General features: G+C 47.8%; 1 protein-coding gene across 1 annotated transcript in view; it reads left to right on the top strand.

Annotated features, from left to right (window-relative positions):
• Positions 1-21845, top strand: part of LOC142883566 (zinc finger matrin-type protein 4) — a 48391-nt gene extending 26546 nt beyond the window's left edge. The window contains exons 5-7 of the mRNA XM_076018553.1: positions 876-1133; positions 9486-9582; positions 20971-21845. Coding sequence (XP_075874668.1) covers positions 876-1133; positions 9486-9582; positions 20971-20992 — 377 coding nt within the window. The 3' untranslated portion in view covers positions 20993-21845. The remainder of the gene's footprint in view (positions 1-875; positions 1134-9485; positions 9583-20970) is intronic.
• The last annotated feature ends 3440 nt before the right edge of the window (positions 21846-25285 follow it).

Genomic DNA, 25285 nt, shown 5'->3' with positions numbered 1-25285 from the left:
AGGGCTTCATGCAGTTTTAATGAAAGGCCCTGCTGGCATGAAGCAGAATGGATAATGCGTGTTTTTTAGCGAGACGAAGTCGCTAAAACAGATATTTGTGGTTTTGTTTCAAATATCCTCATATATATATAAATATATATATTTACATACAGAGTGGCACCATCTTTGAAGAGATGTCTACCATGTATCTACAGTAGTCCAGAGCATGGATCTGATCTGGTTTTGTGACCGACAGTCTGGATGTCTGGGTTTGTAACATCTTACCATCAGTTTGAAGCGACGGGAAGCATTCCAGACCACAGAAACTGTCACTTATTCAATTTTTAATTAAGTTTTCATTTATTTATACCATCCAGACTCACAAATCACACCATCCCGTAGAACAGAAGTACACAATCTCCCAGTGCCAAAAGTTAAGAGAGACAAACCTGGACATGAACTCCTTCTCTTCTGTTTCAGTTTTTTTTCTGCGTCACAGCTGCATAATGTGCAATAAACATGTTGTGCTGCGCTCGCACTGAAGGCAGACGGATGGGGAGGCTGAAACCCGGCGGTGCGGCCTCGCGGGAGGGAGGTGATGGATTTTTCAGGGGGTGAAATCACATTCGGTGGTAGCTCATTGTGCAGACAATCTGAGAATTAGCATGTGAATCCTCCCTGCAGAGCCGGCACCGCCGAGCCCAACGGCGCCGCGTTCAGATAACGCGAGCGGGCCGGAAGGAGGAGAAGAAGCAGCTCCTCACCGCGAGGTTTTAACGCGATCGCCTGCATGCCGCGCACACGCGCGCAGCGTTCATTTGCATCTGAATGGTTGTGAATATAATCCCATATTCTCTCTTCCCCCCCCCCCGCCACCCCCTGCAAACCCGCCTCAGATTGCTCCCCATCCACCCCGGTTCCGACGGACCCCAGCGCGTGCCCCCCTCCCAACCCCAACATGCCCTGGCCGGCGGCGGTGGTGAGCGGCAACGGCGGCAGGGAGGCGGGAAAGTACTGCTGCCTGTGCGGCGCCTGGTTCAACAACCCGCTGATGGCGCAGCAGCACTACGAGGGCAAGAAGCACCGCAGGAACGCCGCCCGGGCGCGACTCCTGGAGCAGCTGGCGGGCAGCCTGGACGCCACGGAGAGCACAGGTCAGCCTCCCCACTGGGCACTGACACCAGCGAGCAGCGCGGAAGAAAAACACACCGCCGTTCACAAGTTTGGGCTCACGCGCGCTCATCTACGAGTATGGGCCGACAAATTTCCAAAGTCGTAGCGTTGAAGCTCCTTTCATGCAGGCTGTAGTTGCGCGAAGATGTGAGCATGCAGTGAAACTGCAATGACATAATACAATATAATCTCCACAATAAACCACATAAAGCGCAAGCATTCAAGTGCACGGGCGTCGTTATTGATGCATTTAAATCACAACTTCTTATCATCAATGAAAGGATTAAACCATCAAACGCCGGTAAACAACACGACAAATCATATCCTCTCTAAATGCATCCCAACGGCACCAAAACGCAGCATGAACACCAAATGTTCAACATCAGAAGAGTCAGCGTGATCGAGATCAACGCTACAAGTAATACATTTCAAAACGAGGACTCTTAAACAGTCAGGATCAGATCAGGAATGGTATGCAAACCTACAGACGACGCTTTCCGAGGCACAAACAACAGAACAGCGGCGGACAAACTTTCTGCAACCGTGTGTGGCTGGAACAAACTGAGGCCTGAGGGCTGCAGGTGCTTTATCCCCTCCTCCTCCTCCTCCCCCCCACTTCCTGCACAGAAGAATGTGCAATACCCCCAAAATACCAAGAGGGCGCCAAAAATCAAAGGCCTGCAGGGCAGAACAATGACGCTTTGTTGACTATTTCATAGTTTAGCACGCACAACCAAGTGCGATTACAATACGCAGCTTTACATTTGAAAATTGAAATGAGCAATTTTAAAACATTCCAATTCTGTAAGGATGGCCGAGTATTGCACACTTGATAATCATTCTGTAAAATTACATTCAATGAGACGTTCAAGGCAACAACCATCAAAGCCATCCCATAGTATGTTCAGCACATCATGGCTGATTTCCGTGATTACTTCATGAAGCTGAGTTCAATGCAGGAACGAGCCACTGACCCGGTGACAGGCACGAAGGAGTGCGAGGGACCTTGTTCCGGGAAATACGATAAGAGGGGGGGTGGGGGGCGGGGGGGTATCACATTCGAGATCGCTGCGGGTCTTTTAATCTGGTGCACATTTCACAGATATCACACTGAGGTAAGCCACACCAGATAGCGGCAGATACAATTAGCAGCGCGCTTTAAAGGGAGAGCCACGCACAGAACACCCAGCGCGGCCTGGGTGTCGGTCCGACGTCCTTCACGGTTGTACTTGACATTACAGTCTCCCTTCATGGTCACTCTGTTTGTTCTCACGTCCTGCAGGAAGACTTTCAAACGCGTTTCGATTCATCAGAACCAGCTTTTTGGGGGTTTTTTTGGTTTGGTTTTTTTACTCTAAAGTGGTGTTTAACCTTGCGGAGATTGAGGGCTATTTCAAGAGACTTGTCTGGTTGTCAGTGAACAGATTCTGCTTGTGAGATTTCCCCCATTTTTTCTAATTGGTTAAAAGCTACAATATACCTATATATATATATATATATATATATATATATATATATATATATATATATATATATATATATATATATATATATATATACATATACATATATATATAAATAATTTGATGTGTTTGTGCCAGGCTTCGGATGCGTTTGTCTGCTCCTCTCATCTCGACACGTACAGTTCAAACAAAAATCTAATGTTAATAGAATGGGAAGTGCTTTTTGTCCCACCTGGACCACTAGTCTGCCACAGAGCTCCAACATAATCCCACTGCAGCATTACTATACTCGCACACGCTCGCGCACATACACACACATACACACACACATCACACGCCGACTCCATGCCTCCTTTTTTTTTTTTTTTTTTTTTCACTTTTTTGCGCTCCAGGTGCCGTGACACAAACCATCATCCCAAGAAGCCAATCATATTAAAAGCATGAGTCACGTTGCCGCCGACACTGGCTCAGAGGCTTTACGAGGTGTCATGTTGGATATCGCTCTGCAGACACACACTGCGCGACCCACAGCCCACAACCTCAGCTGTGCCTCCTTTTGGGTCAACTTTAAGTCTCCAAATCTCAGCACGTCCCCACAGAGTGCACATCAGTAACAGGGACGCATAGAATAGGAACCCGTGCTGCTGCAGAGGTGAACGACACAAAATAAAAGCTCAATTTCTTGGCCATGATGAGCGAATCAGGAACGAATCGTTCAAATGTCAAAAGTGGTTTAGTGACTCCTGGGTTCCTCTGCTCTTTTATCTCCATTATTGACTGGCCCTGTTAGCGTTAGCTTGCAATAACTATACATCAACTTAATGGCTGTATTATTTGTGTGGCCAAAGAAGCAGCTCCCGTTTCTCGTTTCTGCTTCCTCTTTCTCTGCCTGCCGACGGGCTGAGCTGTGAACGCACGAGTCACCCGGTTGAGAGCGGGAGATGAATAACCAGTTCCCTTTTGAGAACGGTTGATCTCTCACCCTTTTTCCCCGCGATGAAAAGGATCATTTTCCCCGTCTCATATCTGCGGCTTTGGCAGGGTGAATCAGTGGGGACTGGGAGTGGGCGGAGCTTGTGCGCGCATATGGATTTCCACGCCCTCTGGGTGACCGACTCCGTGACTCGAATGACTCAAAAGCCCGATTCTCTTCGGTGATTGACTCACATAAACTCAAGCAAGCGAAAAAAAAAAAAAAAAAAGTATTTTTCTTCGTTTTCCGTCACCAGCGCCTGAACCCGCGTATTTAACAGTTTTTCCATCACTTTGTCACAGCCCCCTTTTTTTTTTTTTTTGCTCTTCAGTCAGACACGTCTCCGCTGGTGCAAGATTCTCACATGCGATTGGCTTTTATCACCACTTTGGGGTGTGAAGTCACAGGCGTGAATCTCTGTTGAGGCCGAGGGGCCGACGAGCGCCGCAAACTGAGCAAGAACAAAGAGTCGGGGGGGGGGGTGATAAAGAGCGCATCAATCGCCGCCTCGTCACGTTCCCACTTGTGGACGCACACTTTTCATTCCATTTTAATCTTTCTCACCCCCCCCCCGGCTTTCCCTTCCCCCCCGACGCTGCCCCTGGTCCTGCGTCCCCTGTTTACGCAGGAGGCGCTCGCTCGCTCGCGCGCACTTTTGGTGGGCGGAACCTCCGGGGGGATCCGAATCCTGGTCACGCCTCATCCGTCATCCTCATTAGCTGCACGAGGTGCGGCTGAAAGCGCGAATAGGAAAATACGTCTTGCCTCGCAATCTGGCTGGGTTCACCGGAGACAGTTATTTTTAACTTAGAAAAAATGTTGCGCTCGCATGTGCGTGTGTGTGTGTATGTGTATTTTGTTTTCCTCTTCCCATCGCATTTTCACACTCGAGACGGGAAGCGTAGCGCAAAATCCCCATGACATTTGTGCCCGCACAGTTTCCTACCCTCGCGTTTCTCTAGTTTGTAATTGCGTAGAGCCATGGGGGTGTGTGTGTGTGTGTGGGGGGAGGGGGGGGGAGATGTGGAGGGTGGTGTCGTTATCCCCCCCCACTCCCTCCTGTGCCGAGGTGCCAGACAAAACCCTGTGGAGATGGATTACAGAGGTGGACAGGGGGAGTTGCAGTGGGGGCGGCCACTGACGAGGGATGGGGCCCGTCTGACTCAGCTGTGACTTTACATAAATCACAGTGAGGGCAGCGGCCCCTCAAGACAGAGCCGGCGCACTGTCTCCTCTCCCGTGAGACGCAGGAGAGAATTAGTGGCGGTGAGATAAGCGTCTAGCTCCCTCAGTGTGTGTGTGTGTCTGTGTGTGTGTGTGTGTGTGTGTGTGTCTAAGGAGGTGTGGGTGTGCGTTTCTGTGTGAGCGGGACCAAGAGAGAGGTGAAGTGCCAAGGCAGAGGAAATTGTGTGTAATTGATGACCACCTCAAAGTTTGGAGACACGGCTGACCTCGTGCCCGGGGAGACCCGCGTGCACTCTTGCACGTCATTGGGCTTTTTCGTTTGCCCGAGTATACGCTGCATGTGCACACAGTGATAGATATAGAGGACGTCCGAATATCTAATATCGTATAAAGAAATAGAGGGTGCTAAAAAAAAATAAAATCGGCCTTAGCGAAATCAGTGACGGAGCAGGAGCATCAGCGTCCTAGCTAGCAACAGAATCCACTGACTAGCTAGCTAACTAGCTAGTTGGAGTGCTAGCTAGTTCTGCGATGGTTTGTTTGTTTTTTTTTGTGTGTTACAAAATGTTACCATCTGTTTGCGATTCAAAATTTTCTTTTTAAAGTAGCAGTGGGAGGACAGGTGCTTAAAAAACAGCTGGACATAATCTGGGAGGATACTGCCCACGTTGAAATGAGTCCAGCACCACAACAAGCGCGCTGCATCAAAGTCAACCGAATGAACTGCCTCTGTATGTTTGACGGAGTAGCTGCACTGGGACCATCTTAACCTCAGAAATCACGATGAAAAGTCACCATGTTTAACATGTTTATGCCCTCACGGCTTACAAAGACAAAATAGTGCAAGTGTAATGACTCTCTAAAAGTTTGATTTTTCAAGCAGTTTGGTTCAACTGGTTCAGCAGTATTTAATTTGTTCTCACACAATACAAAGTCTGAATATAAATCAATATAGTTTTTTTTATATATATATATAAATTACCTCGACGAACTTCAAAGCCGAAGCAGAGAACAAACAACTCTGACTAATGAGTTGGGCTGAAATATGGAAAGCAGCGCGGCCATTTTATCACATTCGAATAGGGAGGGTTTTTTTTTTTGCTTGTGGTGGATAATTCCTTCCCTTAAACAGATGGTCCTTCCAATTACCGTCAAAATTGGTGAGTATCCCTTTAAGTCCCTTTTCAAAGTTCCCTCTGTGAAATTCCACTCGGATTCCATGCGACTTGCCCGACTCTGACAAAAAATTCCTTGGGAATTTATCACCACAAACGGTTGCGGCAGGCTGCCGTGTTGATTGCATCTCAGCGGGCTCTTTTTTTTTTTTTTTTTTTTGAATCCCCTTTCCTTCTAATCTTGGAAAGGACATGGAAAACCAATGTGTCTGCCACCGCACAAAGGCTGAGGGTAGCTGTGAGCCATTATCGCAGCTCCCGAGTGAATAAAATTGTAGATGAATACTTCACCCAGATTCCCAACTGCAGCCATCCCCTAGGATGGAGGTGGAACATGGAAAAAAATTCTGCCACATTACCCTTACACAGTTTGGCTCGTTTCCAGTGGTGACCTCTCAGTGCGATTTGGCCATACACCTCCCTATTTACTGTAAAAAAATAAAATAAAATAAACAAACCTACAGACAATTCAGTTTTGCCAGTCAGACGAACGTGCACGTGTCTGTGGACCGTGGTGTGAAGCCGGACTACGTGGAGAGAATATAGACACGGCTAGAACATGGAACCCTCACACAGAAAGGCCCCTCGGGAATCAAACCCCAAAACCCTCAGGCAGCAGTGCTGACCACGCTGCCTCTGGCCTTTACTTCTATTCTGTGTAACTTGCTATAAGGGAAATAAGTCAGTTGTTGTGGAGAAGCCTCTTTTGCAAATACTACTTTTATACTACTTCTCTGCAAACAGTGCTTTTGCTTTTCTGAAAATAGCACATTTGCTTTTCAGCAGATAGTAGCAAACAAGCTAAAAGAAAAATATTAGCACATTTTTCTTGCTGGTGTGCTTACGTGCTCGCGTGTGAACAAGATTGTTTAAAGATACAGAATTTCGTGCATATGGAGTTTGTTTTGTTTAGTTTTTTAGCTGGAGTAGCAAGAGGCTGGAAAACTTTTTTTTCCCCCTAAACACTCTCGTACACGTGGAATGAGCCTAAGCGGCTCATTAGCCTGGTTTGCGCCGCGGCCAAGTGAAAAAAAAACAAAAAACGCAGCGCTTACTGTACACGTTTTGTTTTTCCCGGCGCTCGACCATGTCAAATTCATTCCCCCTTTCAAAGAGCACATTTCCGCAACACGGGCCGCGCGACGCCACTCAGCGCCGGCGCGATGGCGTCCGCGATGCCAAAAAGCCTCTGAATTAAACAACAGCCAAAAAAAAAAAAAGCAGCCTCCACGCCCACCGCCGGGGCTCGGCGCTCCCCCTCCGTCGCCCCTCTGCCTGGCATATCTCTGTGTGTAATTAACAAGGCTTAGAACACCCTCGCGCACACACACACACACACACAAAAAAAAATAAAAAATTGCTCATGCTGTAAAAAAAAGAAAAGAAAGAAAATCTCCTTCGAAGGCCGGCGCTGCACGCTGTCACTTGCATTGCAGATGCCATTTTTTCACTGCATGTAATTAACATGGATTAGGGCGCCGCGTTTTCGTGTGCCAGGAGCTGTTTTATTAAGCGCGTCCCAGTGTGTGTGTGTGTGTGTGTGTCTGCATGTTCATCGTTCATCTATTTATTTTTCGGGCAAGGACACACACACACACACACACACACACACACACACACACACACACACACACACACACACACACACACACACACACACACACACAGCAGCGTGCTGTGTATCGCCACAACTCCATCAGGCAGTAAGAAGGTGGCATCAATCAGGCTAAAAGGAGTGTATGCGTGTGTGCGTGCGCTTGTGTGTGCGTGTGCGCGCACGCGCTTAAACCACACTTAATCACATATACAGGAAAAGCCCTCTGTGTCTGTGTAATCCTCCTGGCAGTGTAGAATTACAGAGCAGCGAACGGGAAGCAGGCGCAGAGACTCATCACTCCTTTCTTTTCCACATTATCTCCTCTCCAATTAATGGCCCTTTCATTAAGAGAGAACGGAGGTAATGGAGGTTTGGCAGAGGAGACGACGTGCTCCCCTTCTCTGCTCTTTCCGTCCGGGTGCGAAAAAAATAACGTCAACGTCGGAGGCGCCACGGTCGACGGATCCAACCGCGGCTGTTTGTCCCCACAGAACCTCTTATTAAAACAGAAGGCGGGGGTAAAAAGCCGTCCGTGAGTGACAAGAGGGAGGAGATGTGCCACATGATGCGATTTAATAAAAAATAATAAATGACCCGCCTCCGCTCCTGACTGTATTAGAACTTCATTTACCCCGGCGCGCCGCCAATTAGCGGCGGAGAAGGTCAAAGGGCGGCGGGACGCGACGGACGAGTCGTAAATCTTGAGGACATTAATGACAGCGGTGGAACTGGAAGTAAAGGGCAACGTCAACCAGGCCCCAACGACACCCAACAGGCCAGGGACGCCAGACGGGGAAGCGCTTCCTAAATAAAATAGAACCAGTGAACGCAGTGGGAAACCCTCCATCCGTTGCCGGGTCGGTCCACTTTTGTGGATGGCGGAAGGACGGATGAGCAAGATTGCAGAGTTGAACCCTGAGCGATTCTGCTGCCGTTGTCAAGGTTGCGAAAACTCTTTTGTGGGAAAACAACATTTGTTCGCACAACAACATGCGCGCACACGCACACACGCACACACACACACACACACACACACACACACACACACACACACACACACACACACACACACAGCAGTGCCAGCCTGATGATGTTTCTTATCTCTGAGCCAGAGGAGCGTCTCCTTGCAAAGGCGGGATGACGTTAAAAACCAGCGCTGCCGCCTTCACGCCGTGCGTAAGAGGCTGTTTTTTTGAGGCGGATGCACATGTCATGTTTTCTGCCGAGATCTTACACCACCTCAGCCCGGATTCTCGCTGCGCGGCAGCAGTGCGACAACTCCTTCCCCTCTCGCCTCCTTCACATTTCCATGCACGCCTTTTTTTTTTTTCAGCCCCCTCCTCGAAAAAAAAAAAATCCCCGCTTCCTCTCGCTCCGTCTCCCCAGCCCTCCTCCTCCTCCTCCTCCTCCTCCTCCTCCTCCTCCTCCTCCACCACCACCTCTTCCTCCTCCGCCGCCGAGCTCTGCTACTATCCCCGAAACCCCATCCATCTATTTTTGGGCGTTCATCTCGACCACCTGCAAACCCTCTAATTAGTTCACATCTGTGTCTCGAGCACGCATTCAGCGCCACAATGCGTGCGTGCGCGTCCTGCGTGCGCACGCGGCTCACGTTCGCAACTCACCGCGCTGTTCTTTTCTTACCCCCAGTGTCCTAGTTCTCTGCACTCTGCTCAAGTTTTAAACCCTACACACACACACACAGGCACCAGAATGTAAAAGTAACTGGCTTTCTGCTAATGATCAGCCTAATCAAACCTTTTCCGGATGCACCCTAATGAGGGAAATTACCCACTACTGCAGAATTCCAAATAAGGAATTCATTGTTGGCAACGCTGCCGCTGATCACTCATTAGAATTCAAGATTTCGACCTTGCTGAAACCAGAGTAAAATGTGATTTTTTTTTTTTTTTTTTTTTTTTGTATTATTCTTTTTTTAGGTTTGCGGAGTAGTTACTCCTGCAGTGTCTGCAGTGTGGTCCTCAACTCCATCGAGCAGTACCACGCACATCTTCAGGGCTCCAAGCACCAGAACAAGTGAGTACGACAGCAGCCACGGATGGACGTAGAAATGCACTCATCAGTTCGTTACTAGTGAGAAATGTACGGAAGAGGATTAGGATAGGATAAGATAGACTTTTTTTTTTTTTTTTTTTTCAAGTTTACAATTCGAGAATAAGGTTGAAATTTCTGGATTAAAGACGAAATTTCGAGAATTGAATTGAAATTTTGCAATTAATGTCAACGTGAAGGAAGTCAAAATGTTTAGAATAAAGTCAAAAGGCTCTGCGTGCAAGTCTAGTGGAGCATTTCCGTTTTTTGCCAGTTTCAGCGTTCACTTTTAACTGTGGATAACTGGGTTAGTCCACCGTACACTTTATTCGCAAAATGTCCACTTTGCTTCGACTTTATTCACGAAATTCTGTCCTTTTTAACGTCGACTTTTTTTCACGAAATGTTGACTTTATTCACAAAAACTTAAAACTCGAAGTTAATCTTAAATTCAATTCTCCCTCCTATTTTTTTCTCTCCATGTGTTCCTAATCCTCTTTCGTAGAAATGGCTCTATCTCATATAGCGATATGATGGGGGGTTTGTTTGTTTTTTAAATGCCATTTGTTGATACCAATTTTTTTCTGTCAGCTACAGTTGAAAAAAAAAATTGAATGATGTGGGAATTACAGTTCCCACCGGCCTGTGTGTCTGTCATCCTCTGTGCCCCGCCCAGTTATAATACTATAATACTAATACCGTAATTAAGATAAACGCTTACCAGCCACTTTGTTAAGCACACTGTTCAATGGCTTGATAACACAACTAATTAATCAGACAATTACATGGCAGGAATTCCACCCTCGATATCATGATGTCACCAGAATCGAGTCGCAGTGTCTTGAATCTAATGTGCAGAAGCTTTTCGTCATGAGGCGATACCATATCACACATTGCACATACACAATAGCAATATCGCATGTGCAATAGCATGTAGCATAAATGCAATATGCTGCACTACGGCAGATAAACACACAGCACTTCTCCCTCCATAATTTAATGATCAACCCTCATAGTGTCATATTTTCATGCCGTCACATAACAGAAAAGCAGAAAAGAAAAGTTGGACCCCTTTCTATTGTTTGTGTTTTCGACCGAACCGACGTGTCCTACCTCGAGGCGTTGCGTGTGTTTGTGTGTGTGTGAGGTCACAGCGTGCAAAAGCTGGCGCCGTCTTTGCCTGACAGTGTGCATTCCACATGAAAAACAAACGACAAACAAACAAAAAAAAGGAAACAAATCCACCTCTCCTGCACCAGGCTCTGCACAAGTCTGGTCTGGCAACCCGACGCCGGTTCTGCTTTAGACACACAATTTTCAGTCCAAGTCGGCCGAGTCGTGGGTCAGCAGAAGATAACAAAGGAAGACAAAACTGAAAATTGAAAAGCGATTGCCGTTTTCTGCTGCACATCCCCCATAAACTGATAAGATTGAGGGAGCACAATGGACGCTCAGCATTTTTGTTCCCTATTTTTTTTGGTTGATAATACATGAATATTGCACAGTGACCCTTGGTTATTTTCGTCTCAGATTTTTTTTGAAAAATTGCACCCACAGCTCGCATGAAAGAAATCCTCTCCACCACCAGACTGCGGGCAGTTTGATATGGAACGGTTACATTCCATGCATTTACCATGAGACGGATGTAGGCTTGGCTACGAGTGCAGTCGTGCAGTATGTGTGTGCGCTCTAACGTGCGTGAGAGTCTCTTTGAAGAGAAAAGAGCAACATAATGGAAATTAAGTGTGTCACGAGCGCCATATTTGTCAGATAAAAGGTTGCTTGAGGATACAACTTTGTTGTTAGGCCTGTTTTTTGGGGTTTTTTTTTTGCTTTTCTTCCTATTTTTTGCCTTCATGCGAGTTGAAGCACTTGGGCTGAAATGTCTGTATTAATCATCCCCGGAGCAGAACGCGTCTGTGCTGCACAGGCCAAACTTCGGCAACAAAAGTGAATTCTGAGACAGCGCGCAGTGGGTGTAGTGTGAAAAAACCATAATGAGGACGGCGCAGCAGAATGGTGGGTGAGACAAAAACATTTCAAATCCATGTAGTGATGACCAAGAGAGAGAAAAACAAAGATACTACAGAATCAATCTGTCCCTCCAAAATCCAGCCGAATGCTCCGCAAGCATCCGTCTCGTTTGGATGTGGGAAAACAACACGCATCATTGTTGTTTGGTAACCCTTGCAAACAAAGCTGCACATCCGTATTGACACGCTCCAGGACAAGATGATATTTTTTCCACACAGTGAAAACATCACTGAAGACTTTAGTTGTTGGTAAAAAAAAAAATGCATTCACGACAGCGTCGACGGATTTCAGTTCAACAGTCCTGCACGTCCGTGTTGACAAGCTCCAATCTAAAGTGTTTCCGCCTGTGTTGACATTGTGGAAGCATTTTGTTTCCACACTGTTGCCACGAAAGCAGGGAGATGTTTAGAAAGCAGCGCTGTGAGAAGAAGCGACTGCAGCCAAGGAGATTTCCGTGGACAGCGGCGGTTTTATCAGGACATTTTCACACCGTGAAAACATCACTGAAGATTTTAGTTGTCGGAAACATGGCTCCACTGCAGTCCAGACGGATTTCAGTTCAACAATGCTGCACACATCACAGCTTGCTAAAGTCAGGAAACGCTGCCGGGAAGCCTCGAGCTGCAGCTTCGCCTCTCAACCAGCAATAAAACAAAAAAAAAACAAAAAAAGAATTGGCCCTCTCGGATTTGAGTGACAGAAGTGTTCGTCCGCTGACATTCCCGGTGTTGCTACGCTTCTCCGCGGCCTCCTTTTGGATACGAGTTATTTAATCGGCCAGATTTGGGGAAAGGTTCCATCTGGTCCGTCAGGTTGATTATCTTCGCCTTTTGCCGAGCGAGAGGGGGGAATTTCTCCGTCTACTGTGTGTGTTTGTGTGTGTGTGTGTGATGCGCAGCAAGGTCATAAAAGCCGCTACCGAGGGACATCCGCTCCCAGATAGATCGGCCTGGAGGGGAGCTGGAGCCTGACAGAGTCAGATTGGCCAGGTTCACTTCTCCAGCACTGAGGCAGCTCATAGCTCTCTCTGCATCTGTCAGTATCTGTCTGAAAAGTAAGGGCGGGGGAGCGGAAGGGATGGGTTGGGGCGGGAGGACGCAGATATATCAAGAGTGACAACCTTGTAGCTGGAGTGACAAGAGAGTGACGGGGTGCGCTCTGCAGACGGGCGGCGGCTGCGGCGCATGGAGGGCGATGCGAGGGGGAGACAAAGCGGCGATAAGGAGAACACAGGTGCAAATGTATTCCAGACAGGAACAGGATGTAAAGCAGGGAGAGAGGAAGAGGAAGAGAGTGTTCCAAACGTGGTGTCCTTAAAGAAGGTGCAGTTGGATGGGGCTGTGGAGTGTGTTGCGGATTTCAGAGGTCACGGAATGCAGAGCAGCAGGAGGAGGAGGAGGAGGAGGAGGAGGATCTCATCATCCTGGCTGGCAGACAGGCTCACAGGAAGTCGCCCGGCGAGAGTGTCGTGGAGTTCACTGGGGATCCCTCAGCGCACGCACGGAACACAGTCCTGACATTCTGGTGGCGCGGTGAACGTCTGTGACCCTTTTTTTTTTTTCTTCGAGGTAAATTCAGGCGGGAGATCTCAGGCTGAGAGGCCGAGGAGGAGTCCAGCAGGAAGGAAGTCACGCGCTGCCCGACTTCTCCATGCTTTGCGGGTTTGCTTACAACGTTTCTTGAGCGCGGCTGCGGCTCAAAGGTCCTGAGTCATGCAGAGTTCACTTTTAATACTGAAAGACTCGTATACCGTTCGCTCCATTTGTTTTAGAAAGTGTGAGCTAAAATACAGTTTGCAAGTGTTGGACAAGTGTTTGTCCTGCCTCTCTTAAAATGGCCTTGCTAAGTTTCCGTCCCCAGTCCGAGGAAAACTTTGCAGAAGTCCACTTTCACGTGGAAAAATTCAAATATAAAAAAAAAGATAAAGCTTATTTTTTTTCATTCCCGTCCGTGTTCAGCACGAGATCTTCCTCGTTGTTGTCTGCCTGCTGCTTTCAAACTAAAACTTCCCAAAAATTCACATTCCCCCCTGCTCCCCCTCAGAATCTCCAGTCTCTCACATCAACATTCTGAGCACTGTGCAGAATTCCGGGCACTGCAAGCCCTTGTAGGCCTGCGGGGTTTTCACGGTCTGCGGCCGCGAGCTTTTGCAGCGTCACCGCGAACACGAGTCGAGTCGGCGCGGCTGAGCGCTGCGAGCGGGAAGTGGTCTTGCCGGCTTCGTTGCGCCGCTTCATCGATCCTATGGGAAACACGGAACAGGAGGTTCCGCCTCATCGACCCCTCCGCCCACCACCACCACTTCCTCTGCCTTCACCCGACCACTCAGGTGAAACACAATAGGTGTGTTAGAGGCGGTGGCATGGCAGGCAAAAAGTCTCTGTCGCGCACAGGCACACACACACACACACACACACACACACGGACGGACGGAGTACTGATGGCCACATCGACAGCCTTAAAGCATAAGAGGATTGCAAAACAATAACGGCCCCTCGGCATCATGTAGTGCAGTTTCCACTGGCGTGCTGACGCAGGAGTGTTAACATGCGCACGCCCACGCCACACACACACACACACACACACACACACACACACACACACACACACACACACACACACACACACACACACACACACAGCTGAGCAGGTTAGCTTGAATAAGAGGGCATTTACCAAGTCCTGTGTGTTTTGCACGTCAGCGTCGGGTTTGTGTTTTCGAAGCGTGCGACTCATCTTTAAGGAGCTGGCAGCATCGTTATGAAGTTTCGTGCACGGAGAAAACTAAACGCTCGGCTCCCGTGCACACGCAGACTGCGTGGAAGATGCGTCAGGGCTCATCAGGACAGAATCAGTGGAATTTCAGGGTAGATTAGAGGACGGAAGCAGCCTCAGATGTGAGTGACAGTGACGGGCGGAGTTAAACTTTTGTCGTGTTTGTCTTCCTCAACTCTTCGCTTCATCTCCTTTTGTTTGTTTTTTTTTTTTTGGTAGGATGGGGATGGCAGCAGGGGATTTAGCTCACTTAGTCTCTGAAAAATATGTGTGTGTGCGCGCGTTGTGCAATATCTGGAGTGTGCCGTCGCAAGACAACAACAGACTTCCTCTAGTCTTTGAAACAGCTGGACGTGTCTCTGCCTCCGTTGTATCTGTTCCGTCGCATCTGCCGCAGGTCGTGCGCAGTGCCGCCGACTCGCCGGGCCGGCCGGCCGGCCTCCCTCTGAGACTGCACCGCAGTAATTGGAGCCGCGCAGAAAGATAGCGGCGCGGGCACGACTTCACTCGGCTCGGCAGAGCGGTTTTTTTTCTCAGTTTACACCGTTGTTGCTGTTGTAATTAAGTCACTGCGCTCAGCTGGCGAGGACACGGCGGCGGCAGATTGGATCGGTTTCAGATTCCCAAGCCTTGTTCCTCCTTTTGCTCTCAGAACGACACGAAGCTAAGAAGTGACTGGGAATTAAGGCGGCGACGTGAGGCTGCCGGAGGCTCCAGCAGCAGAAAAGCAGAAATTCAGTGCAACATCCATTAATCAAACACATCTTCATGTCCTTAGGTTGACTCAAACATCCATCCACCGCTCACCCGAAGTAAACTCTTTAGATGCTCGGAAACCAGCACATTTAGCCCGGTGTTTGCAGCCTCGCTCTAAAAATTCATTGCAACATCCATTAATCAAACACATCTTGAGGTCCTCAGATTGACTCAAACATCCATCAACCGCTCACCCGAAGTAAACTCTTTAGATGTCTGGAAACCAGCACATTTAGCCCGGTGTTTGCAGCCTCGCTCTAAAACGCCTGGTTGCAGCGTCACTGTGACTCCTTGTTGGACTTTCCTTGTATTTGTATGAAAGGAGGCGGCCTCAAGAGGAGGAACCAACACCTAGCTGCAGCGAGGCAGCGGCGTCTCCCTTGGTGATGTCACAAAGGGCGGCGATCCAGAGCCGCGTGGCTGACTAGTTATAGTTTTAATTCACCGATTGTTGTTAGAAGACACCGAACTTTAAATAACATGGATTTATTTTTATTTATTTTTTGATAAAATAAGCCTGGTGCTGTGGCATTTTCACACCCGGCACCCACGCTATTGTGAAAGGTCCAAATATACATCATCCTGTCTGCCAGGCTCATCGGTGTGAGAGCAACGGCTGGTCGGTCGGTGGAGGTGGGTGGGGCACTGTTGCCATCCTGAGGCTGGAGGGGGAAAAAAAGAAGACAAACATCACGACGTCTGTTTTGTCTTTTTTTTTTTTTTCCTGCTTCCTAAACGGCAGAGATCAGAAAGGAAGATACGCCGCTTCACAAAGCATCAACGCCGACGCACAGCGTGAGACGCTGATAGCGGCTGCTTCTTGGAATGTTTCTTTTTTTTTTCTTTTTTTTTTCTTCTGCCTCCGTGTCGGATTTTAATGTCACTGCAGCAAATGTCGCAGTGAAGTCTTAAGCCTAAAAGTTAAACTGTAAACTTGGCAGCCAAGAGAGAAAAAAAGAAAAAAAAAACTTTCCAGAAGAAGCAGATTTGGGCTCCGTTACGTAATTTGTACTCCGTCGGTAATCATCATTTTTTGAGAGCTGATGCGCAACCTGCAGTGCCTTCTGTCAGACTCCCTTCTTGAATTATGAAAAGAACGAATAAAAAAACGGCGCATTATCGGTTCAGTGTTTTTTAAATATAATGCATCTTGCTGGGGCTATTAAACATCTGTCTGATTGGCAGGCGCGACGGCAACAGTTTCCTCTTATTAGCAAGCACATTTTATAGCCTGCTTGTAATTAAAACAACCCCCCACCCCAACTGCAAACACTTATTACCGTCCCCCCCGCAGTTTGACGCAGAGACGGACTGCTGGAGTGCCCAACACCCTCAAGGCTTCTGGGCTGTCCACAAAAAAAGTTTCTCTATTAATTTTAACTGCATGAAAAAAAGAGAAAAGAAGAAAAATGAAACAAAACAAAAACAAAGAAAAGCAGCCGCTTAATTAGCCCCTCGGAGTCTGCAGGAGGAAACAAAGCAACCAGTAAAGCAAATGATGCGGCTGAGTTTGTGACCGGCGCGACGCCGTGCTGTTTAACTGGCCATGTAATATTATTCCTGTTCGCTGCGAGCGCGCGGCCTTTGAGTTGCGGTTGGGCCGCGGTTATATAATTGCGACCCTTGGCCCCCTGCCTCGATGTGTGTTTATGTAGTGCGCGATGTTGACGCTGATGTTAGCGCAGGCTCCCCCGAGGACACGAGGCCGAGGACAATAATCCGTTTAGCCTACTCACCCTGGTAATTATTCAGCATCAGTATCACGGAGAGCGCGCGTAGACATAAACTGCAAAGCAAATACTTGGCCGGATACGGCGCGTGTGCGTGTGCGTGTGTGCGTGTGCGTGTGTGTGTGGAGCAGTCACTGTAAGAGATTACAGTGCTTAGCATAAAATAACCAAATGCAAATGGCTGAGCTATCGACCTGCTAAGAGGGTCGGTTCACTGCACATTTATGGGTGTGTGTGTGTGTTTGTGTCTCGTGTTTCCGCTTAAGGCAAGGTCAAAGGTTAATTCAGGACCGACGCTGCCGAGCACTCCTCCGTCACATCACACACAGAGACAGACACACAGACGCACACAGTTGTGCCCGGGGCCGTCCTCTGGCCTTCAGAAGCACTTGTCCTTGTCTTCCCTCACACCTATTATCCGGTGGAAAACACAAAGTCTGTTTACACACACGCATCGGGACGCCTTAACATCACTGTGTGTGATGTTATTAAGGTGAGTGGATCTGTGTGTGTGTGTGTGTGAGTGTGTCGGCATCTCGCGTCTGAATCATGACTCATCACTCTGCCGCCTGAGAGTCTGCCGGGAAGTGTTTTACCTGGTGAGCACGAGCCGTGCCAAGGTGACCCCCCCCCCGCCCCCCTCCCAACTCTCTCACACACACACACACTCACATGAACCCCTTCATTAAATACCATGCATGCACTTTCAGCCTCGCACAGTGACAGAGGCTAGCTGCGTTTCCATTACAGTTTTTCGCAAAAAATAAAAGCGATATTTCTAAAATTTTGACGGAGTAGAATTGCAATTTGCAGGTCTTTCCATTGAATGGTGTGAAGCGCAAAAGCCGTAAATCCGAAAAAGGTGTTTCCATTAGACTGTTGCGATACACCTCGATATCGATACGTCTATAAAAAAAAAAAAAAAAACAGCTCATGAGAGCGTAAAAACTTTTCAGCAATATTTGAGAGGTTTTTCAAATTTTAGGTGTTTCCATTGCCAGTTTTTCATTGTGATATTTAGGCTATGCGCAATTCTAGGAGTAATGGAAACGCAGCTAGTATTGAATCTCCCTGTTAACCGCACCTCCCCCTCCCCCACCACCCTTCTTACACCACGGACTCTTCACCTCACCTTCACCACACGCTGCCTGTCCTCGACCCCTCCGCCGCTGCTCACATTACAAGTATTATTGCACGCCAACGCTGGGATCAGCATGAAAAGCCTGGGCAGCGCCGAGCAGAAGTGCCTTTAAGGGCTGTGCGGGGTCACGTTCACTCAAAACCCACCCTGAAGTCGCTGGAGAGTCGTTCTGTAGTTTAACGAGCCTACGTTGACGTCCTTTTATACCAGGGGTGGGCAAACTGCGGCCCGGGGGCCATAAGCAGCCCGATAAGCTTTTTTCTTTTTGTATTCATAGTAAATAAGTCATAAAGTAGATGTAATTCATTCCTTTTATTTTTACAGTGTTTTAAGAGTCATTTCAATAAAGAGCTAAATACAGTGGGGCTTCAAAGACACAGATTTTGTTGTAACGCTTTTGTTCATTTTCAAATGACGTTAAAGCACACCTTTTCTAAATATCCCACGATATATTTTTTTTCCATCCATCTGCTGCTCCTGCTCCGGCCCCTATGTCAAATTTTAGAGCCCATTTTGGCCTCACCAGTCAAAAAGTTTGCCCACCCCGGTCTTATATGAAGGCAAGTTAGCTTGCATGGCCGTGGCGGGCAGATCTGTTCGTGAGTCAATAGAGTCGACCGCAGCATTGGTATCAGCAACAGATCAATATCAGCAAGATAAGATCAATATTTGCAATTTTGTCAGAGAATAGTCAGAATCGTCAGAAAAGCACTTTACTAAACATGCATTGCACACTTTGTGCACATTTAAGTCAAAGAGGTAATTAGAAGTCCAGAAGGTTGAAAAATGGTGGCGAGTAGAACAGTAACACAAAGTAAAATCAGAATCTTTGCTTCCAAAATGTTCCTGCAATACCACTATTTGAGTTGCGTGATCAAATATTCTGAGAATTGTCAAAAATATTTCTACTCTCTTCACTTGGCAAAGGAATTTGTTGAATATCAATGCCAGCAAGAGGTCTGAAATTGCAATGTGAGGTTGGGAAAACAAAAAAAAAAAAAAGAAAAAGAAAACTGCTCGTAAAGACGTTGCCCGCTCGTCCCTTCAGATGTGTGCAGATTTTCAGGGTCAAGTAAACAATAACAGCTGCTACCGGCTGGCCGCACAGAACGCCGTCTGCTTGGGCAAAGCGATTTAAGACGGAATGGAAGGTCAGCCTGAGGTCGGCGCAACTGGATTGAATCCCTGAAAATGAGCTGCACGCATTTCGGTCCTGCAAGGGAGAGGGGAAGAAAAAAACAACCAGAAAAAAAAACATTTAAACATATTCAACCCAACAACGGGGTAGAAAGCAGGCACTCCAAAATAAACCTGCTCCCTTAAATATTTAACGCTCCCCGGCTCAGCTGATGTGGCTCCAAAATGATCTGCTTTCACGACAAGTTTAAAAGCGACGAGCATTTCGGGGGGGAGTCAAATAAAAATAAATAAAATAAAATCAACAGAAACCCCTCTCAGACTGCCGCTACCTGTTCCCTGCCTCAGACCAAGCGGAGACCCTCCCAGTCCTCAGAGGGCGCCGCGCACGAGATGAGTCCTGACAGAGCCGACAGGGGGGGAGAGGCCAGGGTTTTAACAGCCATTAGGGGGATAGGTGCTGACAGCCCGGGTGCCGGCGCGGCTCTCGGCGCAGGAAGTGTGTATGTGGGGCAACGCTCCAATTAGGACGCGGCGGCGGCAGAGGAGGAGGAGCGGCGGCAGAGGCGGAGCGGCGGCAGAGGCGGAGCGGCGGCGCTCTCGCAGCGACTGCCGATGAAAGTCGTGCTCCGTTTTGGCTTTTTTTTCCGTGTTTTGTTTTGTTTTGTCGTTACTCGGAGACCGGATCGCCGGACCGGCATCGAAAGAGAAGCCGCTGCTTTATTTTCACATGATAAGGATTTTTTTTTTTTTTTTTTCCATCCCTCTGAGCATAAACACAGTTGGGGTTAAGGTCACAGTGAGGCGAAGGATGAAAGACAAACGCACAAAGAGCGAAGATGAAACATCAATTTGTGTCGTGATACCGACGCATTCTGAGACAGTTTAGGTTTGGGGCCATTAAACTGACGGCACAGGACTGCGGCCCTGAATCATCCAGCGCCTATTGATTTGTCTGGGAGTTTAAAGTGAAGCACTATTGTTGCTTTCTGTGCAGAGATCACTTGAGAACTGTTGTCTAACAATAATAGCAACATTTAACCTGTCAGAATGAGAAAAGCTCCATTTTATTTACTTCTGTGGCTCGACTCACTTTTCAATGCAGCTCTGGAAACCAGACCTTTGTGACATCACAAAGGGTCGCGACGCCTCGCTGGGTTCCACTTGAGACTGACTCTCAGCCTCCGTGTTTCCGTCCTCGACAACCCAGTGGCTTGAGTAGGGTTCGCTGTACTGTTGCTTTCATGCTAACTCACAGCGGCTCCACTGGAGTCTGAAAAGTGGGTCCGACAACACGACACGGGACCTTTAAAGGTGAACGTTGCTTCGAATGAGCCTCAACCAAACCCGGCTCTCGGTGTTCACCTCGTGTGTCAACGCCTGTCACTTCAATACAGAGGCGATCCAAAAGTAATCATTTTGCCTTGAATCCGATGGCTGCGGTTTTTCATTTTTTTTCATTGATTGTATTAATCTCATTTATTCAAATGATCCAGAGAGAACGACATCAGCAAATAGGAGGAGATTGCGCAACAGGATTCCGGGTGAATTCTTCCCAGTGGAGCGCATAGGCGCTAAAAAAAAAAAAAGAAAGGAAAATACCGCACACTTTGTCTCAATACGACACTGACGCGGACTTTGTTTTGCCGACACTGACAGACGAGACGGATTTGCAGGTGAATCGTTGTCCCCCCCCCCCCCGGTGGCCGCATGTCCCCCCCAGGTCTCGTCCTCGCGCTCCTCCGTCGGAGACCCGGACAAACGACGCTAACAAACTATTTCCTGTGCTTTTGTTTTCAGCCTGAAGCAGCACCAGCAGTGAGTCACGGGGAGGAGAGCAGAGGAGAAGAGAGGAGAGGAGCAGATTAACGGAGTAAACAACTGCAGGAAGGAGGACTTGTGACAGCGAGACAAAGAGGATGAGAGAGCGGCACAGAGGAGCTCCCGTTTGTGTGCCAGTGTGTGTGTGTGTGTGTGTGTGTGTGTGTGTGTGTGTGAGTGAGTGCGTGAGGAAGGGTGAACTGGCAGAGTGACTCCACTTGCAATCTAAAACACACACACACACACACACTCACACACACACAGCCATACACTTCCTAACGTGAACCACAATCCTCCTGCTGAATCGATGTCAGCGCGTCGCCCGCAGAGGTGGCGCCGAGAGCCGGACTGATGTCGGCGGAGCAGCAGGGATAATAACTCTGCCACTAGCCGCCCCCGCCCTCCCAACCCCGACCACCCCCACCCCCACCACCCTCACACCGAGCGCTCTGGCAGTGATCCGTGCTTGTGTCGGTCTCGCCGTGCGACTCGGACACGGCTGACGCGGCCGGTTCACTCTCAGGCCGCTCCACGGAGAAGAACTACAACTCAGGCCCAGACTTCAGACACTCGACCCCCGCCCCCCCGGCCCCCCCAGCCGCAGCGCACATCTGCAGCACACGGCAACGCGGTTTTATCCGTTACGTTTCGAGCCTACATAGAAATGTACTGGGAAATGCTGTCACCTCCTCTTCAAATGATGGATGCGTTGCCTTTTATTTTCATTAACGGCCCCACATTACGCTCACAGATTGGACTCCGGCGGAGCAGCGTCACTTGGGGTAATGATTCATGTTCACAGCCTCCCACAAAAACCATCAGTTCAGCCAGTCGAGGCTTCCCGCTCGACGGGACGCCTCGTTGGCGCGTGTGGAGGGGCTGGGGGGCAGTAAAACACGGCGAGCACGAAGGTGGAACAAACACCTGGTGAAGGTGTCGTGATGCATCGTTGCCCTTTGTGACATCACTAAAGGCTGACTTGCAGAATTGGGCTTTGCTGCGTCTGCAAAATTGACACCTATTTATAGACTTAACAGACAACAAGCCAGTGGAGATATTAGTGCCTTTTGTGACATCACAAAGTGCTAAGATCCAGGGCAGAAATAATTATGTGGGTTTTTTTTTTTTTTTCATTCATTTCTGAGGAGGTTACTGCCAGGTGACTATTAAATACACACTACATTTTGCATGATACGGGACCTTTAACGCCGTCCGACTGGAGATTGTTGCAGGACAGGAGCCGGTGGAGGACTTGCAGCACAGAGACTCCCCTGCTGTGAGGGCTCGTGCAGCTCGGTCTTGTTCAAAACATTCCCCGCTGCACTTAATATTGATGTCAATGCCGTCTGGAGGAGACAAAAAAAAAATCTCTGCTTTTGATTTTGTTGTGTGTGCGAGCGTGCGCGTCTGAGTGCGCGTTTCTTTGTTTGTATGACCAGATTCTAATGAAAAAAGAAAAGATTATTATAACAATAAACTGTTTCCAGTCCATGTAGCAACCACTGTACCATCCGAACCGGGATGTGTTTTCGATGCATGCAAACTGTACAGCATTGCATTCAGCGGTCTCTTCTCTTCTCTCTCTCTCTCTCTCTCCTCGCAATTTCTTTGGCAGCGGCGCCGTTTTTCTAGTGAGTAGCTCGGCGAGGCATCACTGCACACGCTTGTAACCTGAAAGAGGGTCAACCTCTTAGTCCCCAGCAGGCCTACCTTCCTCCCTCTATTTTATTCATCAGCAGAGGAAAACATTTTTCTTTTCCTTTTTTTTCTTAAAAACCAAGAGATTACGCCGCTCGTCCGCAGCACAATGTGCGACTGAGCGGAGAAGGCGCGGACTGAAAAGCACAGCACTCGACACTAAGCTATCCTCTGTTATTTGTGGTCGGTCTAAGCTCTTTGTGTTTTTGTGTGCGCGTAAAAAAGAAACAAAAAAACAAAACAAAAGACTTTGTTCCGTGCTCTGTTCACATCATGGCAAAGACGAGGGAACCGCTGACGACCCGATTAAAACCCTTCCTTCCGCAGTCGTATGGATGGCAAATGGCTTTATGCAACACATTTAAATATTTGACGACCACGCAATGTGTGTTTGAAGTGAGTTTGTTTAATGAAGCGAAAAAAAAGAAGAAGAGAAAAAAATTATGTTGTGTAAATAGATGCGGGTTTGTGTCTCACAATGTTTTGTACTCATCGTCTTCATCTCAAAGAGCTACAGGGTGATTTAACGAGTGTTTCTCAGAGATTTTATTCAAGAGCGCGAAACAAAAGTCACGTTGACCCGGGAAGTCGAGCGGCGGCGGACCAGAACCCGGCGTGCGGATCAGAATCACCTCAAGGATTTTATTTGTTTGTTTTTTTGGGCAACAGCTGTCGGGAGGACAACCGCAACAGGAGGAAAATCTGATACCAGACCGTTGGGAGTTTAAAAGAAAAAAAAAAAAAAAAAAAAAAGGACAAAGCCGGACAACAGAACTGTTGGATTTTTACCACGATGTCTAAAGTGTCCGACCAACACCGCAGCCGCTTGGTTTTCCCTCCGGAATTTTTTTTTGAAGGCCGTTTGACCGGGGTTTTTGTGTTGACAGTAGACGCTGCGTGTCGACGTGGAGGACACCGGGATATAACGTGACGGCGGTGCACCTCAGGTGGCAACGTGTGACGTGATGCTTGCAGGTGGAAGTTCAGTGATGCTGCCAACTCGCCCCAGCCAGCGGCGAGCGTGAGCTGTGTAGCGTGGGCACATTTGTATTTAAAAAAAAAAAAAAAAAAAAAAAAAAATTAAAAAGTGAAAAAAAAAAAAAAAACAAATACAGTGAAAACGACAACTCTACATTTGCCTCCTCTTGCTGATTCCACCCCCGTGTTTCTCTTCTCGCTCTTGATGAGCTGTTCTGAAAAGTTGCTTCATATGCTGCTGCATAGTACGTGAGCTCTCACTTCCTATGACACCAGCACAAATAGTGTTTAGAAACCAGTTATACCATTATTTATTCACCGGCTCGCTCTGGTAATTAGCTTTTTAACTCGGCACGAGCCGTTAGCCCGAGCCGTTAGCCGTGTCCCACATTGACGCTTCCCTTTGTTTACTTCCGTGCGGCACAATGATTCTGACGTCCTTTATTGTTTAATGGCGAGATTAGTCTTCACCGCCAGGAAGACGACTACTGTGCTGGGGTCCATTTAAAATTTAATTTGAAGGCATAAAACAATATCAATGCCACCATTACAGACTATTGTAATAATGAAAAAATAGGAAAAATGAGGAGCACAAGCAACAAGCAAAAAAAAATGAAATATTCCAATCTAGAGCTGAAGCTATTTGTTTGTTTTTCAATTAATCTTTTGATTATTTTCTGATGATTTTTTGAATAGCACTTTTTTGTTATTCAACCAATAACTGAACCGATGATTAGAGGCAGTGAAATTGGGGAAACAAAGGTTTGATTCAAGAAAAATGCATTTTGAGTCGATTAACCGATTAATCGTTTCCACTTTATTCCAATCCAATAAGCAGAAATTTCCAAGTGCAATTGTCCAGTGTTTACAGAGAAGGGTCTTCAAAAAAAAGTATCCAGTCAGCGGCTGTTGTGAAGGACAAGATCTTGTTGATGTCAGGGGTCAGGGGTCAGACTGGTTGGAGACCATTGAAAGGCAACAGTAACTCAAAAGAAAACCCCACTAGTAACAGCCAGTGCAGTGGAGCATCTCAACGTTCACAAAACGCTGACTGCTGGAAAGTTCACATTCAATATTGCGGAGTTGTAGCCATAGTAACGAGTGTTTATATTAACCAGCAGAACAGATACGAGACAGAAATGTCTTCAGGCTGCTTTCCAAACTTTGCTCCACTCAGCACACTTCCACTCAGCGCCGCAGCTTCCGGAGCAGCAAACTTATGCAGGAGCAAACGGACGAACGAACACTGCAAAACTTTCACGCCGCAAATGTGAAAAATTAATTATGAAGGTTAGGAGTGCTGCTTTAGAGAGGGGGCGCCGCATTATGCCGGCAAAAGGACAGTGAATGAGAGAGCTTTGTCAGCTCCTTTCAGAATGACTTTCTCTTCCTCCTGCAGCGAGTAAAAGCAAAAGAGTGTGAAGCTCAGTCGACTGAAACTGCTCGAGAATTAACATTAAGGCTGTGAGCGATAAAAAAAAAAAAAAAAAAAGAGAGATGACAATGGGACATTTTAGTCCGCCGTAGTGGAGACAATACATGAAATCAGATTCGAAATTACCTGTGAAAAAAATACATAAATGTGTGGGGGTGGGGTGGGGGAGGGGAGCGTGACGCA

Source organism: Nelusetta ayraudi, unplaced genomic scaffold, assembly GCF_046127955.1.
Source record: "Nelusetta ayraudi isolate G7.1 ecotype Tasmania unplaced genomic scaffold, CSIRO-AGI_Nayr_v1 ptg000008l, whole genome shotgun sequence".
NCBI lineage: Eukaryota > Metazoa > Chordata > Actinopteri > Tetraodontiformes > Monacanthidae > Nelusetta > Nelusetta ayraudi.
This window is presented reverse-complemented; position numbering and strand designations above follow the sequence as displayed.